Source organism: Sabethes cyaneus, chromosome 3, assembly GCF_943734655.1.
Source record: "Sabethes cyaneus chromosome 3, idSabCyanKW18_F2, whole genome shotgun sequence".
Lineage (NCBI taxonomy): Eukaryota > Metazoa > Arthropoda > Insecta > Diptera > Culicidae > Sabethes > Sabethes cyaneus.
In genome coordinates, this window is record NC_071355.1 from 161,338,306 (window position 1) to 161,357,086 (window position 18,781).

An 18,781-nucleotide genomic window follows, 5' to 3' on the forward strand; every position below is an offset into this window, starting at 1 on the left:
GTATGCTTCCTGATCGTAGCGTTTTACGAAGGGCAAAGTAGGCCCGATTTCCCGCTTGGATGCGCCGCTGGATCTCCTTACTAGTGTTGTTGTCCGCGGTCACCAGCGATCCCAAATACACGAACTCTTCTACCACTTCTAGTTCGTCGCCGTCAACGGTTACCGTCCGTGGGAGGCGCGCATTTGTTTCCTTTGAGCCTCTTCCTTTCATGTATTTGGTCTTCGACGCATTTATTTTTAGCCCAATTCTCCTAGACTCCGCTTTCAGTCTGGCGTAGATTGCCTCCGCCGTCGCAAAGTTCCTGGCAATGATATCGAAGTCATCTGCAAAGCCTAGAAGTTGGCTACTCTTGGTAAAAATCGTGCCTCTCGTTTCAATGCCCGCTCGTCGGATCACCCCCTCAAGAGCGATGTTGAACAGCATGCAGGATAGACCGTCACCTTGTCTCAACCCTCGTCGCGTCTCGAAGGGACTCGAGAGTGTCCCAGAGATGCGTACGAAACACATCACTCGATCCAATGTAGCTCTGATCAGTCGTGTCAGTTTGTCCGGAAAACCGTATTCGTGCATTATCTGCCATAGCTTGTCTCGATCGACTGTATCGTATGCTGCTTTGAAATCGATAAAGATGTGATGCGTGGGCACGTTGTACTCCCGACATTTCTGCAAGATCTGTCGGATAGTAAACATTTGAGATTCAGATTGAAAATACCTGGCTGAAAATTGAAATTACAATTAAAAACTAAAGTTGAAATTGGCCTAGAAATTAGGGCTAGAATTGTACTAGAAATTAGAGTTGAATTTGGACTTGAAATCGTACTTGACATGGGGCATTGAATTAGGCTTGAATTATGATTAATTTGAGTTTGAGAGTACCCAGTTAGCTTCGAGGTACGATGCTGGTTGTATGTTCGAATCTCGGCTGGCGGTATTACTAGATATGGTTTTGCACTAGCCCCGTAAATGTCCTCTACTCTAACAGCCGGCTGTAAAGCCTATCGATAAAGAAGGGTCAAGTATTTGTAAGACGTTTAAGCCCAAAGCTTTGCTCTTTTGGGCTTGAAGTTTTATTTCAAATTTAACTGGGAAGCAAAGCAAAACAAAGCAAATTGTTGATAAAATTAGAAAATGGACTTAAATGTAGAGTAATTTGGACTGGAAGTGTGACTTGGAATCAGACATGAAATCCAGACTTAAAATCGGACTCTAATGGAATTAGGCTTGGAATCGGACATGAAATTAGATTTGAAATTATACTCGAAATTGAACCTAAAATTAGAACCGAAATTAGACGTAAATTGGTATATTATTAGATTTGAGATTTGACTTGGGATTCCACTTGAAATTAGTCATGAAATTGGAATTCAGATTTTACAAGAAGTTTGCTTAAATTCAGAGTTTAAATTTGACTTAAAATTAAAACAAAAATGGGACTTGAAGTTGAGTTTATAATCGGATATGTAATTTGACTAGAAATTGAACGTGACATTGGACATTAGATTAGTCATGAATTTGGCTACGGACACTAAATTAGACACGAAGTTTTACATGAAATTAGGATCGACATATTTCGTCTTTCTTTCTCACATATTTTACCTTTTTCCTGTTTCTTTTTCTCTTTTCATCAGTCCTATTTTTCACCTTTTGTTTCGGTTTTTTCTTTGCTGTACCATTTTTTCTGTTACATTGTTCTTCGTTGTATTCCATTTTTTTTCGTATTTTCTGTTCTGTTTTTTCTTGTTTTTCACGAATTTTTTTGAAGTTTTTTGTTTTTTAATTTCTAATTTTTGTCTTTTATAACTCAACTCTTTTTTGTTTTAGATCTTCGTCTGTTCAGTTTTAGACCAAACTCGTGTTTTTAGTCTTTGACCTTGAAATGCGGTCAGGCATTAATATTAATTTGTTTTAGACACGGTGGTTCTACAATTGATGGAGGGACGGTAGGCGAATTAACAAGTTGTTAAGCGTAGCTACCAACCCCCCCCCCCCCCCCCACACCTTCCCGTTCTTTCCTGTCCACTCCAAAAAAAATTTATTACTTTCCCCTACCGTCCCTCCATCAATTATGTTCAGTTTTATTTTTATTTTGGTCAGTTTTTCTTGTTTTACTTTTCTTATTTTCCTGTCCCGTTTTCGCCCTCTTTAATCGTGAATTTTCTCTAATTTTACCTGTGTTTTTTTTCGTTTTTCATGTTTTTCTGCCATTTTCAGACTCATTTTTCCTTTCTCTTTCTATCTTTCTATTTTCTGTGCCGTTAACTCCTTTCCTAATTTTTTTTGTTTAAGTCTGTTCCGTTCTTTCTTTTATTTGGTCATGCTTTTCCTCCTATTCTAATGCGTTCTGTTTTTCGTTTTATCCCGTTTGTCTTCCGTTTTTATTTTTTCTTTTCATTTTTTCTTTTTCGGTTTTCGTTTCCTAATTTTTCTGCTTCCATTTTTTCACCTTCTGTTGTCCTTCTTTTCGAACCCGTTTTTTCCTTTTTTGTTCCGTTTTTTCTTTTTTTCTGTACAGTTTGTTCCCATTTTATTATTATTTTCTTTGTTTTTCCGTTTCTTTCTCATTTTTTTCTGCTGTTTTCTTTTTCCAAAGTTAAATTAGTATTGACAATGGGCATAAAATGAGACTTAAAATTAAACGGAGTAAGCAAGTAAAGTAAGAAATAAAATTTGACTTGAAATTAGTTTCAAATTGCACTTGAAAAATATATTTGGAATTGAATTTAAAACTTTACTGAAACTTGGACGTGAAACCTTTGTTTGAGTTGAAAGTTTGACTTGTGTTAAAATTGGACATGAAATTATAATTGAAATTGAACTTGAAATCAAACTTAAATCAGGCTTGAAAACAGAGAAATTGTCTTTACTCACCTTGTACATGTGCTAACCGTGCGAAAAGCTCTGAATTATTTTAACAAAGCAAGCTATTTCTCTCACAATCCCGTTTTTCATTCCTGTCAAGCGCACGGTTCAAATAAGCAGTCAAATTTTATTTTACTGAATTACGGTCTCTTCCGGATATTTTTTTTGCCGTGGAACCTACTCCAGCATGGCTGCCCCGCTAAAGCTCCAAACTTACGTACCTGCGATGAGGAAACAATTTCTTGCGTTGACATTACGAAGAAACGCTCACCAGAAGATTGTTACCGGACAAGAAAGTTGCACCAATCCTCCTTCGCGGGGTCTCGTTTTAGGTGTGTATAGCGATGAAAATGATCGGAATGATATTGGCCTGTTGACCCCAACTGCTGCTAAGTACAACGAGGTAAGTAAGATCGTCAGTAAAAGGAGTGATTTGACGGTGGATTAACGCCATTTTCTTCCTCCAGCACTACACCAATGGGTTACTGCTGGACTTGCTACACATTGCTGGTCCTATGCCAAGGAGAGGAGAAACGAGAATATTCTATAACCTTGAGCCGACCTACTCCGCTGTCGCCGTGTGCGGGCTTGGAAGCGAATGTCTCGGATATGATAAGGTGGAGAAGCAAGATATATCAAAGGAAGCCATCCGCATAGCAGCAGCTACCGGGTGTCAGGAGTTGCAGAAATTGGAAACTAATCGAATTTACGTAGAAGACATGGGTCACGCTGAATCAGCAGCGGAAGGGGCACACATGGGCCTGTGGGTAAATCAGGAATTGCGAAATCCCGACCGCCGTGTGTTCATCCCGCAGTTGCAGCTCTACTACGAACCGCAATTACCATGTGATTCTGATGGCTGGCGTATCGGATTAGCTAAAGCAGAAGCTCAAAACTTAGCGCGTCAATTGCAAGAGGCACCGGCAAATCACATGACTCCGACCACATTCGCTCAAAACGTGGTGCAAATCCTTTGCAACTCCGGAGTGAATGTAGAGGTAAAAGTTCGAAGTTGGGCTGAAAGTCAAGGTATGACTTCCTTTTTAACGGTTGCCAAAGGCTCCTGCGAGCCGCCAATATTTTTGGAGCTAAGCTATTATGGCACAAATCCGAAAGAGCGACCAATCGTTCTTATTGGCCAGGGAAATACCTATGATAGTGGTGGCATATGCGCCAAAAAATTACACGCTCTTCGTGATATGCGAGGTGATATGGCCGGTGCTGCCTGTATTGTGGCGACATGCCGAGCAATAGCAGCTTTGAAACTGCCGGTTAACATTCGTGCATTAATCCCACTGTGTGAGCATATGATCGGTTGTAATGCTATGAAACCTGGCGATGTTGTGATGGTAAAAAACGGAAAAAGCATTGAAATCGTCGATGCTGATTATGAAGGTCCGCTGGTTTTAGTGGATGCTCTACTCTATGCGGAAAGTTTTGGCCCAAAATACATTGTAGATGTGTCCACTATTTCTGATCACGTGCTGGAAGCTTTTGGAACGATTTGCAGTGCGGTCTTTACTAACTCGGAAGACCTCTGGCAACGCATCAAGAATGCTGGCATTCATACCGGGGACCGACTTTGGCGCCTTCCGCTGTGGGACTATTTTACGCAACAGATGTGTTCGGGCCAGCATGTGGACGTGCAAAACTTTGGCAGAGGAGTGGGCGGCGAATCCTGCAAAGCCGCCGCGTTTCTTAGAGAGTTTTTACCTTGTGGCCAATGGATGCATATCGATGCGTACAACGTGATGACAACAAAAGGAAACGATTTTCCATATTTGCGCAAGGGTATGGCGGGCCGTCCAACGAGAACTCTTATTGAGTTCATAGCTCAAGCCTGCTGTCCGAACAAATGTAGCCAGTATAAGTAGAGTAATTTCTGCCGGTGTATCGACCGGAATTAGCATGTATTTTGATACTATATTAAGCACTTGATATTGGCCTTAATAAATTATTTGTATGTTATAAAAGAGAAGCCTAAAAAGGGTTGAATAGATCTCTTTGAATTTAGTATCTGGGCAGATATGAAAAAGGTGACCGAAAAATTTAGAGGGATTGCAACCCCCAGAATAAATTATAAACAGGAACGCCATGATTAGTAATTATTTTCCTACAACTCTCCTTAGGTGTAACTTAGGAATAATCAATAGTTTTCGAGATGTAATACGCCCATGAAAATATATACGCCCTTTTTAAAAATGAGTCTTGAATCAAAAGGTTGCCAACCTCTGCGGAAGATGCACGTCTCTTTCTATCAAGCAAAGCAAAGGACCAAATCGTGTCATTTATCTATTTCACGTGGTATTGCTCTATTGCTTAAATTATTCTGTGATAAGATACAATTTCAAAGTTTTATTCTTTTCGTGCTGATTGATGAATGCAAATTAGTGCTGCAAATAACAATCCATTCTTGTACTTTTTCACGAATAATTATTTTCGGTTTATTCGACATAAAATATTGTTGATTGCAAGAAAAGTTTTACATTCAAAAGTGCGCAATCGCTCATTAAAATGTTGTTATAAATTGAATCGTTTTGGTAATTCCGGCGTGCATTTTCACTACCTATATTTCAACGATTTAAGCTCAAATAGCACATTTATAGGAATAGGAAAGGCACACTAAAAATGCTACAAAATGTGCGTCTCTCTTTTTTGTACATCTCTTTTAAGTCGCGATATTTTGAACTTTTCAACTGACTTACTTTTACTATTTACTCAATTCAATTACAACTTACAAGCAAGTACAAGCTCAGCAATTTCACGAAAAAGGATCTAATCAAAATTTAAAAGTGTTCCGATTTTGTTCAAATTTTGTAAATTTATTCATTTTCAGATTAAAAATCTTTTGGTGCTTCGGGTTTGGGGCCCAAAAATTATCATTCTGCCTGTTTTTGAAATCATAACTTTTTAACGACTGAATCGATTTGCATGATTTTATACTAAAAATGTATTATACTGACCATAAAAGGATTACCAGCTCTAAGTTGCCATATTAATTCTGCATGTTTTGCAATATTATTGAAATAAAAGTAACAAACTATTAAAGTAGTGCATCGTTTCTAATAAAAATGCAAAAGAATAATTTAACAGTGGTACCTATGAAACGTCTGTAACAGCCGAAATTGAATACATAGCCACTATAGATTTATAACTGAATAATATATAAAAATGAAACGATATATCTAAATCAAATAAATCGCCGGGCTGTTAACCAGGCAATCCTTTTATCCTAAAGTTACTGAAAACTCGATAGCGTGCTACGATGATAAATTTACCTAATTCCACCAGGTCGGCAGACACGTGGGATGGTAAACACAGGTACACGCAAGCTAAAACACCTGCCTGCCAATGCCAACACAGCCTACAGCAGTGCAGCGCAGCCCAAACGAACGACAGCCACTGAACACGGTGAGTACCACTTCGAACAGGTAAAAAGTGGAGCCCACCACAATCCCAGGCGGAGAGAGGAGCTAGGAGCTGAAACGTGAAGCCTTTTACCGTTTTTGGCCGAGCGATTATTGCACGTTGTTACCTGAGCTTTCGCCGCGGTTGAGCTCGAAGGAGGCATTTTAGGCTCGTCCGCTGTTGGTGGCTCTCTAGCAAGCGGCTACGAGGAAGGCTTTTCGACTGTTGCTAGCCAAGCCCTTCTCTGCTTCGGAGCCCAAAAAGTATCTTGTAACTCCTTCTGTCGATTCTTAATTCTTGGCCCAATTGTAAGCTCTAAACAAAAGGGTTAGCTTCGTTGGCTGCTCCTCGGCTTGCTGCTGATTGGTTGGGATCGGCAAGTTTGAGGTCTCTGGGGACCATTTGACCCGTTCTTCTCATTGCTATCATCATCATCGCATAACTATACGGGTAGGTAGAAGGCGTATCCTCATAAAAGACGACTTAATTTGGCTATTGAGTGCCCTAAAACTCTAACCCGTTCAGTCTTTTCGAGCATTTTGATCAGGAAAACAGGTTTCAGTCACAAGCAATCCTTGCAAGAAGGCTTGGCATTTCTTTCTCATTTTACCTCGAAAACATACATTTCAGATTACTCCTCTCTGTTTCACACACATGAACGGTAAAGCATATATCCTGCCTGTCCGTATCAGCCTAGGTCTGAAGGCATCCCGAGCTTCGCCGTAGGAGAGAATAGCAAATTTTTGTGTGTGTCGAAATACGTACCCTAAATTATCCGGGCACCAGACTAAGCAGGGGTAAATAGGAACATGGGCTGCTTGTGATAGTCCGGGCACACCCCCACTTGGCCACGGCTGGCACGTCGGACGAGGAGAAAAAAGCGCACAGTCGTGGTGTATGTTGTTCGACTGCAATAAGGAACAGGCAGCACCTACCTCCCTATAGAAAACACAAGTTTCGTTTTCAGATACGAGGACGAGTGGTTGCCTCTTTTTCATCCTTCAGAGATTTGAAATGCGTGGGCGTTCTGTTTCGAAGAAAAACAGGTTGATTGGACTGACGTAATACCAGAGTGGCAGGCTTCCCGAGGGAGTATGCTACGGAGCGTTTGGATTTGTTTTGGGAAGTAGAGTAAGACGGGGCATAAGTCAATTTTAATGAGATATACAGGAGCACAAATACGAAACGAAATATATTTCTCATTGATATCTGCACATTCAAATCATTCTAAATCATCTGTAGTAACAGTATCATGATAAAGAAACTTTTCATTTTTCTATTCAGATGCCAAATTGCACTTTTGCCCCACTAGCGGATGCATATCATACTGTTAATCCATATTGATGATACATCTATCAGGAGTTTATTAGTCATCATTTCATTTCTGATTAATCATTAAAAACTACAGAGCGTATACGCAAAAAATTAATTTGTGAGTACAAAAGGGTTTTTTGGCCGTAGTCCAGGAACAATAAGAAATATTATCATGAAAATGAAAAGTTGACAAACAAGAGAAAAATATTTTTTTTAATTCCATGTGACGGAACATAATATACCGTCATCCAAGGTGGAATTGTGCCAAATAACCACACGTTTTTGTTCTTGAGCTTATTGCGGAGATTCCACCTATTTAGCCTGCCACATGAAAATTATTAGCGTGGTTATTTTCCGCGTGTCGCACACATGTTTGCAATTTAGCAATTTGAACCATCAGTTTTTCGTTACGGCCTCCCTACTGCACCCCCTTTTGTATGACAAGCATATTTTCAATGTAATTGGTAAGTACAGGATAATTATTATTAAAATATGAATTTGCGTAGAGCTTGTAAAATTGCTGCAAGACACAATATTATGCACAGTAATTAAATTCGACACCATCTTTTGACTTTATCTAGCTTTTTACGATCCATAATGGCAGACGGCATAATCTGCGTGTTCAAATATCACGAACGCAGAATATGCCGTCCGCCATTATGGATCGTAAAAAGCTGGATAGAGTCAATATAGGATCTTTGCACTAGCCACACAATTTTCTTGTATTCTAATGACCGGCTGCGAAATCTGTCAGGTGTCAGCAAAGAAGGGTTAAGTTCTTAAAGACGTTTAGTCCTATGGCTTTGCTTTGCTTCATTTTTGTGGCACAATGTCACCCCTTAGAAAAGGTGAGATTGTGGCAAAGTTCGTGAACTTTTATTAAATTAGGTTTCATTCTAATTAAACCATCTCTGTGGCAGTTGTTACATGAATAATTTAGTATTTATTTACAGGTTTCAAATCAACTCGGCACCAACATTTCAAAGGGACCAATCTGCAAAATGTAAACAAACCGAATAATAGTTATTTTCTGCTGGACGAGCATAGGCAAAGAAAGTTTCACTCGATTTATTTACATTTTGCAGACTGTCCCTTTAAAAAAGTTAGTGCCGAACTAAATTGCTAAATTGTCTGCATAATAAGTTAAAGAACAAAAACATGTGATTTTTTGGCACAATCTCACCCCGGATGACGATACATTATGTTTTGTCACATGAAATTTTAAAAAAAATATTTTCTTCTTCTTCACGAGAGAAAAATAAGAAAAAATGCTATGATAAAACATGGGATGCAATCAGGGACATAAAAAGAAAAAAGTTAAATAACTGAAAATTTCAGGAATAACAACTGGACCGCAATTAAAGGAAAAAAGAAAACTTCTCCCAAATTATGTAATTCTATTATTTATATTTAGTCTCGACAGATACATATTTCGCCTACGACTTGCAGGCTTCATCAGTGTCTGTTTTCTTTAATTTCAGGTTTCGTATTCTACTAAGACGCTCGAAAAACTTCAGTCAGAAGAAAAGGGCAAACGGTGGAGCAAAAAAGAAAAGTAAGAGAAAACAAGCAAAAAAAAAGGAGAAACAAACTGGGAAGAAAAGGAGAAAAAGCGGAACAAAAGACGGGAAAACCGGATAGAAAAGGAGGAAAAGAAAACGAGAAAATATGGGAGCAGAAAAATTGAGAAACGCAAACAGAAAAGAAAACGGAAACGGGAAGAAAAACAGAATTTAAAAAAAAGAGGAAAACCAGGACTTAATAAGAGGCAGAACGGAACAGACGAAAACTATTTTTCCGTTCCGAAAAGGAGTTAAGGAGTCAAAAACTAGACAGGAAAAGAACGGGTAAGAAAATATGGTAAAACGCAACAAAAAATGAAAAACGTAACAAAACAATTCAAGACTAAAACGGACGATAAACGGAAACAAAAAGAAGAGAAAGAGATGAAACAACCGACAGATCAAAGAAAAACGGGAAAGAAAAAGCAAATAAGAAAAACAGCGAGAGAGAAAAAACTGATAGAGCAACAAATGAGAAAAGATATAGAAGAGAAAGAACGGATTAACAGGACAAGCGGACCAAAGAAAAAAGTAAAACGTGAGAAAAAACGAAATGCGGGAGATTAAAGAACAAAAGAAAAAGGGAGCCATAACAGAATAAAGCTGAAAAATTGGAAATTGGCTTGAAAAATCGGGGGGCAGAAAAATAATTTGTAGGATATGAGTCAAAATTTTTTTTATAAAATCAATTGTCTGTGGGCTCTACAGTCGGAAAACTTCGAAAAATGAGTGTACAAGTTGCGTTAACGCTTCTAGCACGTAACAGGAATGGAAATTCGAACAATGGAATTTCCGAAAATCGTCCCAAAGAATTTTCCTTCGTTTTTGTCTTTTTTTCGTAGATTTTTGCATAGAAAATAATAACGTAAGGGTAAGCGGGGCAAGACAGCCCACTTAAGCAAAACCACCTGTGTAAAAAAAAGTTGTGACTCAATTTCTAATTTATCTGCTTTAAATGAACAATTGATCTATTACCTACATGTAAAAAATATAAATATAAATATCTATAATGATTTTCTATTTTTTATTACGATTTGGAAACACGTCCAAAAAATAGAGTTTTTTTTCCATGCGGGGTGAAACACGCCCACTAACGGGGTAAAACCGCCATAGCGTATAACTTTAACAATATTCAACCGATTTGAACGAAACTGGTGGCATTGGAATCGTGAATTTATCATTGAATCAGTTTGCCATCAAACAATACATGGATCCCCGAGGTCCGCAATTTCGAAAGAGTGTCCGTCAACCACTCGTATTAGAAGAATATCAGTAATATAGGTACCAACAGTCTTGAAATTGATACCGTGTAGTTTCCTTAGACAACAAGGTGGATCAGGTTAAGCATCCTGGAGCCAATCTTTAAGGACTAGAGAGGATCTAAGATAAAATATAACAATATGGGTATTAAAGTTCCTGCAATTGATCCGGTGGGTAATTTTTTGACATTTAAAATTGTTCTGATTGATAAACCAGATACATATTATTTTTGCATTGCTAAGAAAATTTGCTATATATCCATAAAAAAAAATGTTTATTCCATGATATTTGTTCCAACAGGGAGGAATTATTGAAAAAAGCTATATGTATCCGAGAAAACAAGAAAATGTCCATAGCGCCCGCAGAGAAAATTGTCAATTTAAATTTTTTCAAACAGTCTACCAGCTACAAGCTAAGCACATTTACATTGTTTTATGTAAATCTGAGATTCTTTGATCCAAACTATGCAATTATTTTTAAAATCTCCTTATCGCACTTGCATTTTGCACGACGATCTTGCGCCGTTCGTTGTGGGCGGTTTTACCCCCAAATGATCGATTTACACATTTCACTATTTATTTCAACAAAACTGCATGAACAGTTACCTAATTTAGGTACTGTCGGATGAAGACAGGATCAGAGATGCGATATGGGCTGAATTTACTAAAAGTTTCAATGTTTTGAATAAAATGAACCCTAAGTTCTGCGGGAACAAAGTTATAAAAATCGAAACGATTATAACGAAAAATCTTTTTTTATTTACTTCTCCGATAGTTTATACGATATTGCTGTAAAAGGTATTGTAAAATATTGCGTACGCATTCAGTAATATGACTGTCATCAACATTTAACACCAATTTGAGCAAGGCCCTGTAAAACCATGGTGGGCGGTTTTACCCCGGCGGGCGTTGTTACCCCGTTTACCCTTATATATTATAAGCAAGAATAGATTCGGTTTTCACGTTTTCACGTTTAAACTTTAAATAAAAATGCTAAAACCCAAGTTTTTTTTGCTCGATTAAAAATTCACTTTGTTTTTTTTCGCCCCCCCCCCCTTCAGTGGCCGAACACCGGAAGGACAAAAACTTTATAAAATATTTGTAATGGCCTTATTGTCGCCTGGAAAAGCGCAAACGCAGTACGCAGATTGAATTTAAGGTTCAAACACGCATTATTCATTTGACGGATTTCGGAAGTAGTTTTTGTTTCCAAAATAATAGTTTTTTCATTAAACTATTCTTATATCATTTCTTCTGTCTATCACAATACATTGAATTTATTTTCGTCAATATAACTTTTATTTTGAGTACAAAAACTGCTTTTGAAATTTCAAAAATTAATAACGCGTGTTTGAATCTTAAATGTAAAAGAAGGAACAGCAGGGAGCAGAAAACACGCTCGAGCATTATCAAAACGTAGATTACGAAAGAACAAAAGCAAACTAGTACTAATTTAATTTTTTTACCTTTGTTATACTATAACAAAGGTTTAAAAATTGGTCGAAAAACACGAAATTGATCCGAGGCCCGGAGGGCCAAGTCACATATACCAATTGATAGGGTTCGACGATTTGAGCAATGTCTGTGTGTGTGTGTATGTATGTAATGATTTTTTCTATCGCCTGTTTCTCAGAGATGGCTGAACCGAATCGTTCGCTATTACTTTTGTTTGAAAGGTATTATTGTCTAGTAGATCACTATTGAGTTGCTTCGTGATACGACGTTTCGTTTAAAAGTTATAAGCAAAAATGTGAAAAATACGTGACACGGGTTTCTCCGGAACTACATGATCGATTTCAACGATCTTAGTATCAAATGAAAGCCCTTATTAAAGCTAAATTTTACAGGAATTTTTATTTGAAAACAAACAAGTAGTTCAAAAGTTATGCTTAAAAAACCTGTTTTGACAAGGTAATAATTATCGCCTGTTTCTTAGAGATGGCCAAACCGATTTATGCGCTATTAGTCTCATTTGAAAGATAATATATGCTAATAGATCACTATTGAATGGTTTTTTGATTGGACGTTTAATTTGAAAGTTATGAGCAACCGTATGCACCACACCAAAATTAACAATAATTTATAATGATTTTAACCAAGATAATTTACCTAATTTCAATTATTTTAATATCAAACGAGAGGTTTTGACACTACGAATATATATGCAAAATTTCATAAGAATTGGCTGTACCGGTCAAAAGATATTAACCCTCGAACACTCGCGCCAACTTTTGCAACACAGTTACTCGCGCGCACTATAACCCCAAACCAAAGAAAACGTGCGCACTAGAGGTTTGACTGGGAAAACTTGGTTTTAGGTTTATCAAACCTTTAGAATAGTTTCTTGAAATTAAAAGCTCTATCGTCTGGTGGAATCTAAATTTTGACTGATCCCCCTAAAAGTGAAATAAAAAAAATTATTTTTCTTCAGTGTCAATATAACACATTAATGTGTTCTGCAAAGTTATAGAGCATATTATTACAAGAAATTTTGCTAGAGACAGTAACCTTCCATCTCTACAGCTAAGATAGAAAAATCTTATTTATTGTATATGAATTTGTAAACTCAGTTTTTATATTTTTGCTCTTTTTGTAATTGTTGTATGACTTTTTCTTGTATTACAAAATTGTACAAATGATAAAAATACACAACTTTGCTGAATATAGTATACCTCTATGTTTGCTTGTTTAGGAACTGTAGAACTTTGATTATGTAAAATACCTTAATTGTGACTACGAATTACTCGACTACCAACAGACGGATAAGGTAATGTCGTTATCGTCGGGCCACTGTTATGGTCGGGCCACCACGATTTGTTCAGTTTTAGTAACTCGTGATACCTTTGTACAAGCATTGTAAAACTTCTTACTGTGACAGCTAACTTTTCACAATATTGTGAGTTTCAATCGTGTATTCAAAACACGCGTACTGAATTCACTGATAGAAACAATACAAAAAAAGTTTTGCAGGTGCAGTTAACTTTTCTTCAAGAAATGATTCATGAAATGTAATTATCGGGATAAATATTGAAAATTTATTAAGTGTGGTGTGCTCTTTTCGCAGGCTATTGAAAATCCCGTCCAGTTAGGTATTTGGGAAGGGTAAGGGGAAAATGCTACAAAAGCGCTTATTGTAAAGGTCGGGCCACTTGTGTAGCCATGGTTGGGCCACCATAATTTTAAGCACAGAAGCGCAATTTTCGCTAGAGAACGTCAGTCGCGTGAAATGTGATGAAATAAAGCCTAATTAGTACAATAAAAACCTAGATTGTTGTTGATTTTTCATTGCAGTAGTACACACCGGAAAACGCGATTGTAGTAAAATTGATTTTACAAGATCACCAAAAATTTCGCAAGGATGTTATTAAAAATAGGATATTTATACTTATATGGGCCGTTGCTCACGAAATTCATTCTTTTGATGTCTCCACATAGAGTTTCAATACGTATTTCTTGGATTAAGAGCGGTGGCCCAACCTGTACAACGTGGCCCGAGTAGGACAAAATTTTTTGTCTTCACGTAAATGCCTATAACTTTATTATTTTTTAAGCAATCAGTTCAAAATTTTCCAGAAGTATAGCTTATTCTTAGACCTTTCCAACGATTTATTTAGATTTTAAAAAATCTTTTTAAAACCGAAGTTATGGGCGAATGTCAAAAAGGCGGCCCAACCACGACGACATTCCCCTACATTTTAAACATTTTACATTGGCTAGTTTTGCTGCATACAGACACCATTTTTCCATATGAAGAAACGAGAGAAAATTCCACTTGGGGCAATTGCGGTACACCTCGCATGCTGATTGTTTCGTTTCTGTGATGGCGGTTTATGCTGATCTATTTTTCAAACAATTTAAATTATTGATGCATTGAATAATTATGACATTTTGCTCAGAATAAGTTTATTGAAGAATATTCGTTAGTTAAACAACGATTTGTAACTTTATAACAATATGGCGTTGAAAAACCTACACGTGTTGTACAAAATACAACGGCGTGAGTAACCGAAGGTTAATAAAAATTGATTAAAATTATTCAAGAAAACTCTATTGATGTGAATCAAATAGAATGACATTACAGGAAATTATGCATAGTTCAAAAACCTATAAACTAGACCTTTACTAGGCAATGCATATGTTAAAGAATAAGATTTCCTCTTACAACTTACTTTTATTTGCACTTACTCAAATTAATAACAACTTACTTATCCTTACTCAGCAATTACATGAAAAAAGGATCTATCAAAATTTAAAAGTTTTCCTATTTTGTTCAAAATTTGTAAACTTATTCAATTTTCAAAAATTTTATGTAAACCAACGCATTACGCAACGTTAACCAATAGATGAATTATGTTCCGAAAACGTGTCGATTTCTATCTCAAATACCAAGTAAGACCGTATAACAAAGGTTCCTTTCACCACTAGGTGGATTAAATCGGGTTTTTATTATTATTATTAAAGATCTAGAGCTACATATTTCGTTTTATTGCATCTTCCACATACATTAAGATGTGTTTCCTAAATCTGAAAATCAGAATAGTTTATTTCAGAAAAGTTAATATTTCGAAAAAGTTAATCGACCCGATCCCCAGTCGATTAACTTTTCCGAGAGTTCACCGTACCTACATCGTTAATAACAATTCGGAAAAAGAAAACTTCATTCTATACAAGTCTTTTCGGAGCCAACGCAGCTGGTGAGCTTTGATTCGTTTTTCAAGACAAAAAATCAGTCGTGAAATCGCGGAAAGCATTTCTAAAGGCTGCTCAGAAGGTGTCTCCGAAGAAGGACGGCAGACATCTAAAGACAGACCAAAAGTCACACACGCTCTTTCATACGATTTAAAACATGTTATTTTTTATGTTATAACATGATTTGAATAAAGTTCATTGAGTGAATTCGCTGCAAAAATGTATTTTTATTTTGATCCATATTATGACGAAAATTTTTTCATAATTGTGACCGCTCCCAAAAGTGATCCATAATTATGTATTCGACGAGTCATAATATAATCATAACTTCCGTGGAAAACTTGCACTAAATGGGAATAATAACTGAATCATCTGAAAGATTACATATTTCTGTAACTAAAAACATTTATAAACTGATTTTAAACAATAGTATCCGCTAGAATTGATTGTTTTAAACTCATACTTCTGCTTGAATGGTCCATAATTGTGGGGGAACTGTAATGAAAATAAAATAAAGTCTTAAGAAGTCCAAACCCATATACGAGTTTCCGAGCCAACAAATAATAATGAATATTTAGTTATCTCATACAGTCAACATACTATTTTTAACGAACAAACAGAACTACGAAATATGAAAAATGTTATATTTTTTATATTTTGATTTTATAATATTAAATGAAAAAATCTAAAATTCATCATTTTTACTTTGTCTTCCTTTTCCCAAAGCAATACAAAAATATAAGACTTTGTAAAATTAGATCACAGTCAATCATAAACACTCAAGTCCTCTTTTTACACGGTTTGTTTTGACGTAGGACTACGTCTTTGTTTACTATACTGGGACTGGGTAGCACTTTGTGAAAACGAAAATAGAAGTGTAACGTTTGAATGAAAGATTTCAAATGCTAATAACTATTAAACTACTGAACGAAACTGAACAATTCATAAGTCCCTGGATAGATAAAATGTTCAGCAATTTTATGGAGGGGGTAAGAGAGCAATTTTATGTGGGGCGTAAGAGGGTGGGGGGGCTCCTGTACAAATGAAACACTCATTTCCTCAAAACTCGAAAACTAATCAAGCAAATGGAACCAAATTTGGCATGTGGTGTTTTTGGAGGCATGAATTTATTTTATGATGGTTTGAGACCGCCACTCCTGTGGTAGGAGGATAAGGACTCTCATACAAATAAAACAGTAATTTTTGCGAAAGTACCATATTTTCTTCTATGTAACAAGCGGTAAGGTGTGAAAGTAAATTAGTAAAACCTTCTCGGAGCAAAAGACAGTGAATCAACGCCGCTAACTTACGTGCCTGTTGCCAGTAATGTCAAAAGAGAAGGACATTCGAATGGTACGTCATATTTACGATGAACGTACTTTGGCTTCAATGTTATTTGTAACTTTTAAAGGCCACAAGCGAGTTAAAGTAAGATTATTGAAACATGTCAAAATCATATTTAATACAATAATCTGTGGGCTGGACATTCATAGTAATAATGGTTCAACCTTTATGATGCACACAAGTGATTTTTAAAAGAAATCTCTATGTCTCAATGGTTGCAGGCGTTGTACTTATGAACCCCCGTCCACGTATTTTCTAAGCCGCCATCGCGTTTAATGAAAAATTGAATCTGAATATTTCGCTTTTCTCTTTCAAACATTCACTTAAACAATGGCACTCCCAGATTTTTATAAACATACATATCTAATGATCTGATAGAGTCCTACGTCACTCTTTCGTGCAACCCTTAGGGCTGTATACCTTGTAGTTTTTTCGAATATTGAGAACGGGGCTATTTAGGGACCATTCATTTATTTCTCAATAAGTTTGAGAGAGGCCCGACATTCGTCACGTATTTTGTAAATGGTCCCTGAATTGCAATTCTTGAGTAATCGAAAAAAAAACAAACCGTGTAAAAAAAGACTCGAGTGTAGGTACAAGAAAATCTATGATAATGTTAATTTTATGTCTAATCTATATATGCAGATATATGCATCATGCAGCTGTAAATCAGAAAAAAATCAACATTTTTTTGTCAGCTATAAAATTTATTATAAGTTAATCAATACACATTTTAACACACTGGTCGAGTTCGAACATTAAACTACATACATCAATGGCATCTTTATGCTGTTTATAAAAACAAAGAAAAATAGCACATGGTAAATGGCGTTTTCGGTCGAAGCAAACCAATGAATGTAAACATTTTTTGTTGTTATCTCTTGTTTCGCGTTTCCACGCGAACAAAAAAAAGACTTGTATCAATTTATGACAGCCTCATTAAAATGGCTTTCACACGCAGATGCAACGATGCCCGTCAGCGTGTACCGGCATACCACCGCATGGTAGTAGTAGCATTTATGACTTGTGACGCCAACCAACCGTCCATGCTGGCAACGTGGCATCCCAGTAAGTTGGCCGCTCAACCAGTATACAACGCCGGTCGGGTCGGTTGTGCTGTGAGCGCTCGATGCGACATTCGCGCCTGGCTCCCCAAAGGTTTTATAGTAGGTAGTAGAGTCGCAACAACCCTACTCAAATACCCAACCGTGCAGTGCGGGACACTAAAGACATAATATTTTAAACTCGCTCACCACATGATGCACGGTTGCGAAAGATTTAAAAAGACCTCGACAAGTGGAATTTAAGAGGTCTCGTTAATAGGCGTTCAGGAAAATCGAGAGTTACACCGACCGAGCAACCGACCGACCGACCGACCGAGTGGCAGCGTTTACCGGTACTCGACTCGGTGAAGTAGCAGAAGCGATTTAAAGAGCTCGCACCAACAACAACGTCTCGGTGCATGCTTGAGTGTTGATAAACGAGCATGTAATCGTACCTGCGCTGCGTACGTGCGGCACCCAAACAGCGAAGTCGGCTGTCGAAACGAGCTACAGTCATTGTAGCGTGCATGAGTAGTAGGGTGACAATAAATATGGGCATTTAGAATTCATACAAGAAATATGCCAAAGATATTCTTCGGCTTAATTTAGTCTGACAATTTACGGAGGTTAACAAACGGATGTGCCTCGTAATTGAACATCAAGTTAAGTAAAATCCACATTCTAAATCGTTGAACTTTATTCGTCTTTCAACCGTCGATAGCTACAAAACACTAAACACTTGCTATTAATATTTGTTTCTTGCTAAACTGGAACGGTAATTGATCCGCAAATTGATGACCAATTCAGTAAAAATTTTGTAATTTATTTTGTTTAATTGATGATCGGTTTTATGATTCCATATTATTTTTGTTCTACACAAAGCTTGTCGCCCTAATGAGATACTAATACTAGTGAATGGTGCAACGTAACCATCAGCTTAAGTGAGATATACGAGTGGACTTATCAAAGCCTATTTGGGGAGACCCTATTCTGGAAGGTCAAAAAAGTAATGGATTTTCGTGATATTTTTCTGCTGAGATTAAAGTTAAATGTTAGGGTATTTTTGTTCTTGGTTTAGGTATATTTGAAGATGTATTTCGTATTTCTTGGATGCAAAAATAGTAATAATTATGCTGTTGGCAGCTGGACGCGTGGATGCTCTCTAGCAAACAGTATCGTAGAATTTTTTTTAAACGGTGGTCAATTGATGAAGGGACGGTTGGGGAAAGTAATGAAGTTTTTTTTTGAATGGAGGGGAAAGAGTGGAAAGGTGAGTGGTTGGTAGCTACGCTTAATAAGTTG

At 37.0% G+C, this 18,781-nt stretch overlaps 1 protein-coding gene across 1 annotated transcript; it reads left to right on the forward strand.

Moving 5' to 3' along the window:
* Positions 1-3,047: 3,047 nt before the first annotated feature.
* Positions 3,048-4,734, forward strand: LOC128740341 (cytosol aminopeptidase-like). Its single transcript, XM_053835880.1, has 2 exons — positions 3,048-3,263; positions 3,328-4,734. Exons 1-2 carry the CDS (start codon positions 3,048-3,050, stop codon positions 4,732-4,734), a joined length of 1,623 nt encoding a protein of 540 aa, XP_053691855.1.
* Positions 4,735-18,781: the final 14,047 nt, after the last annotated feature.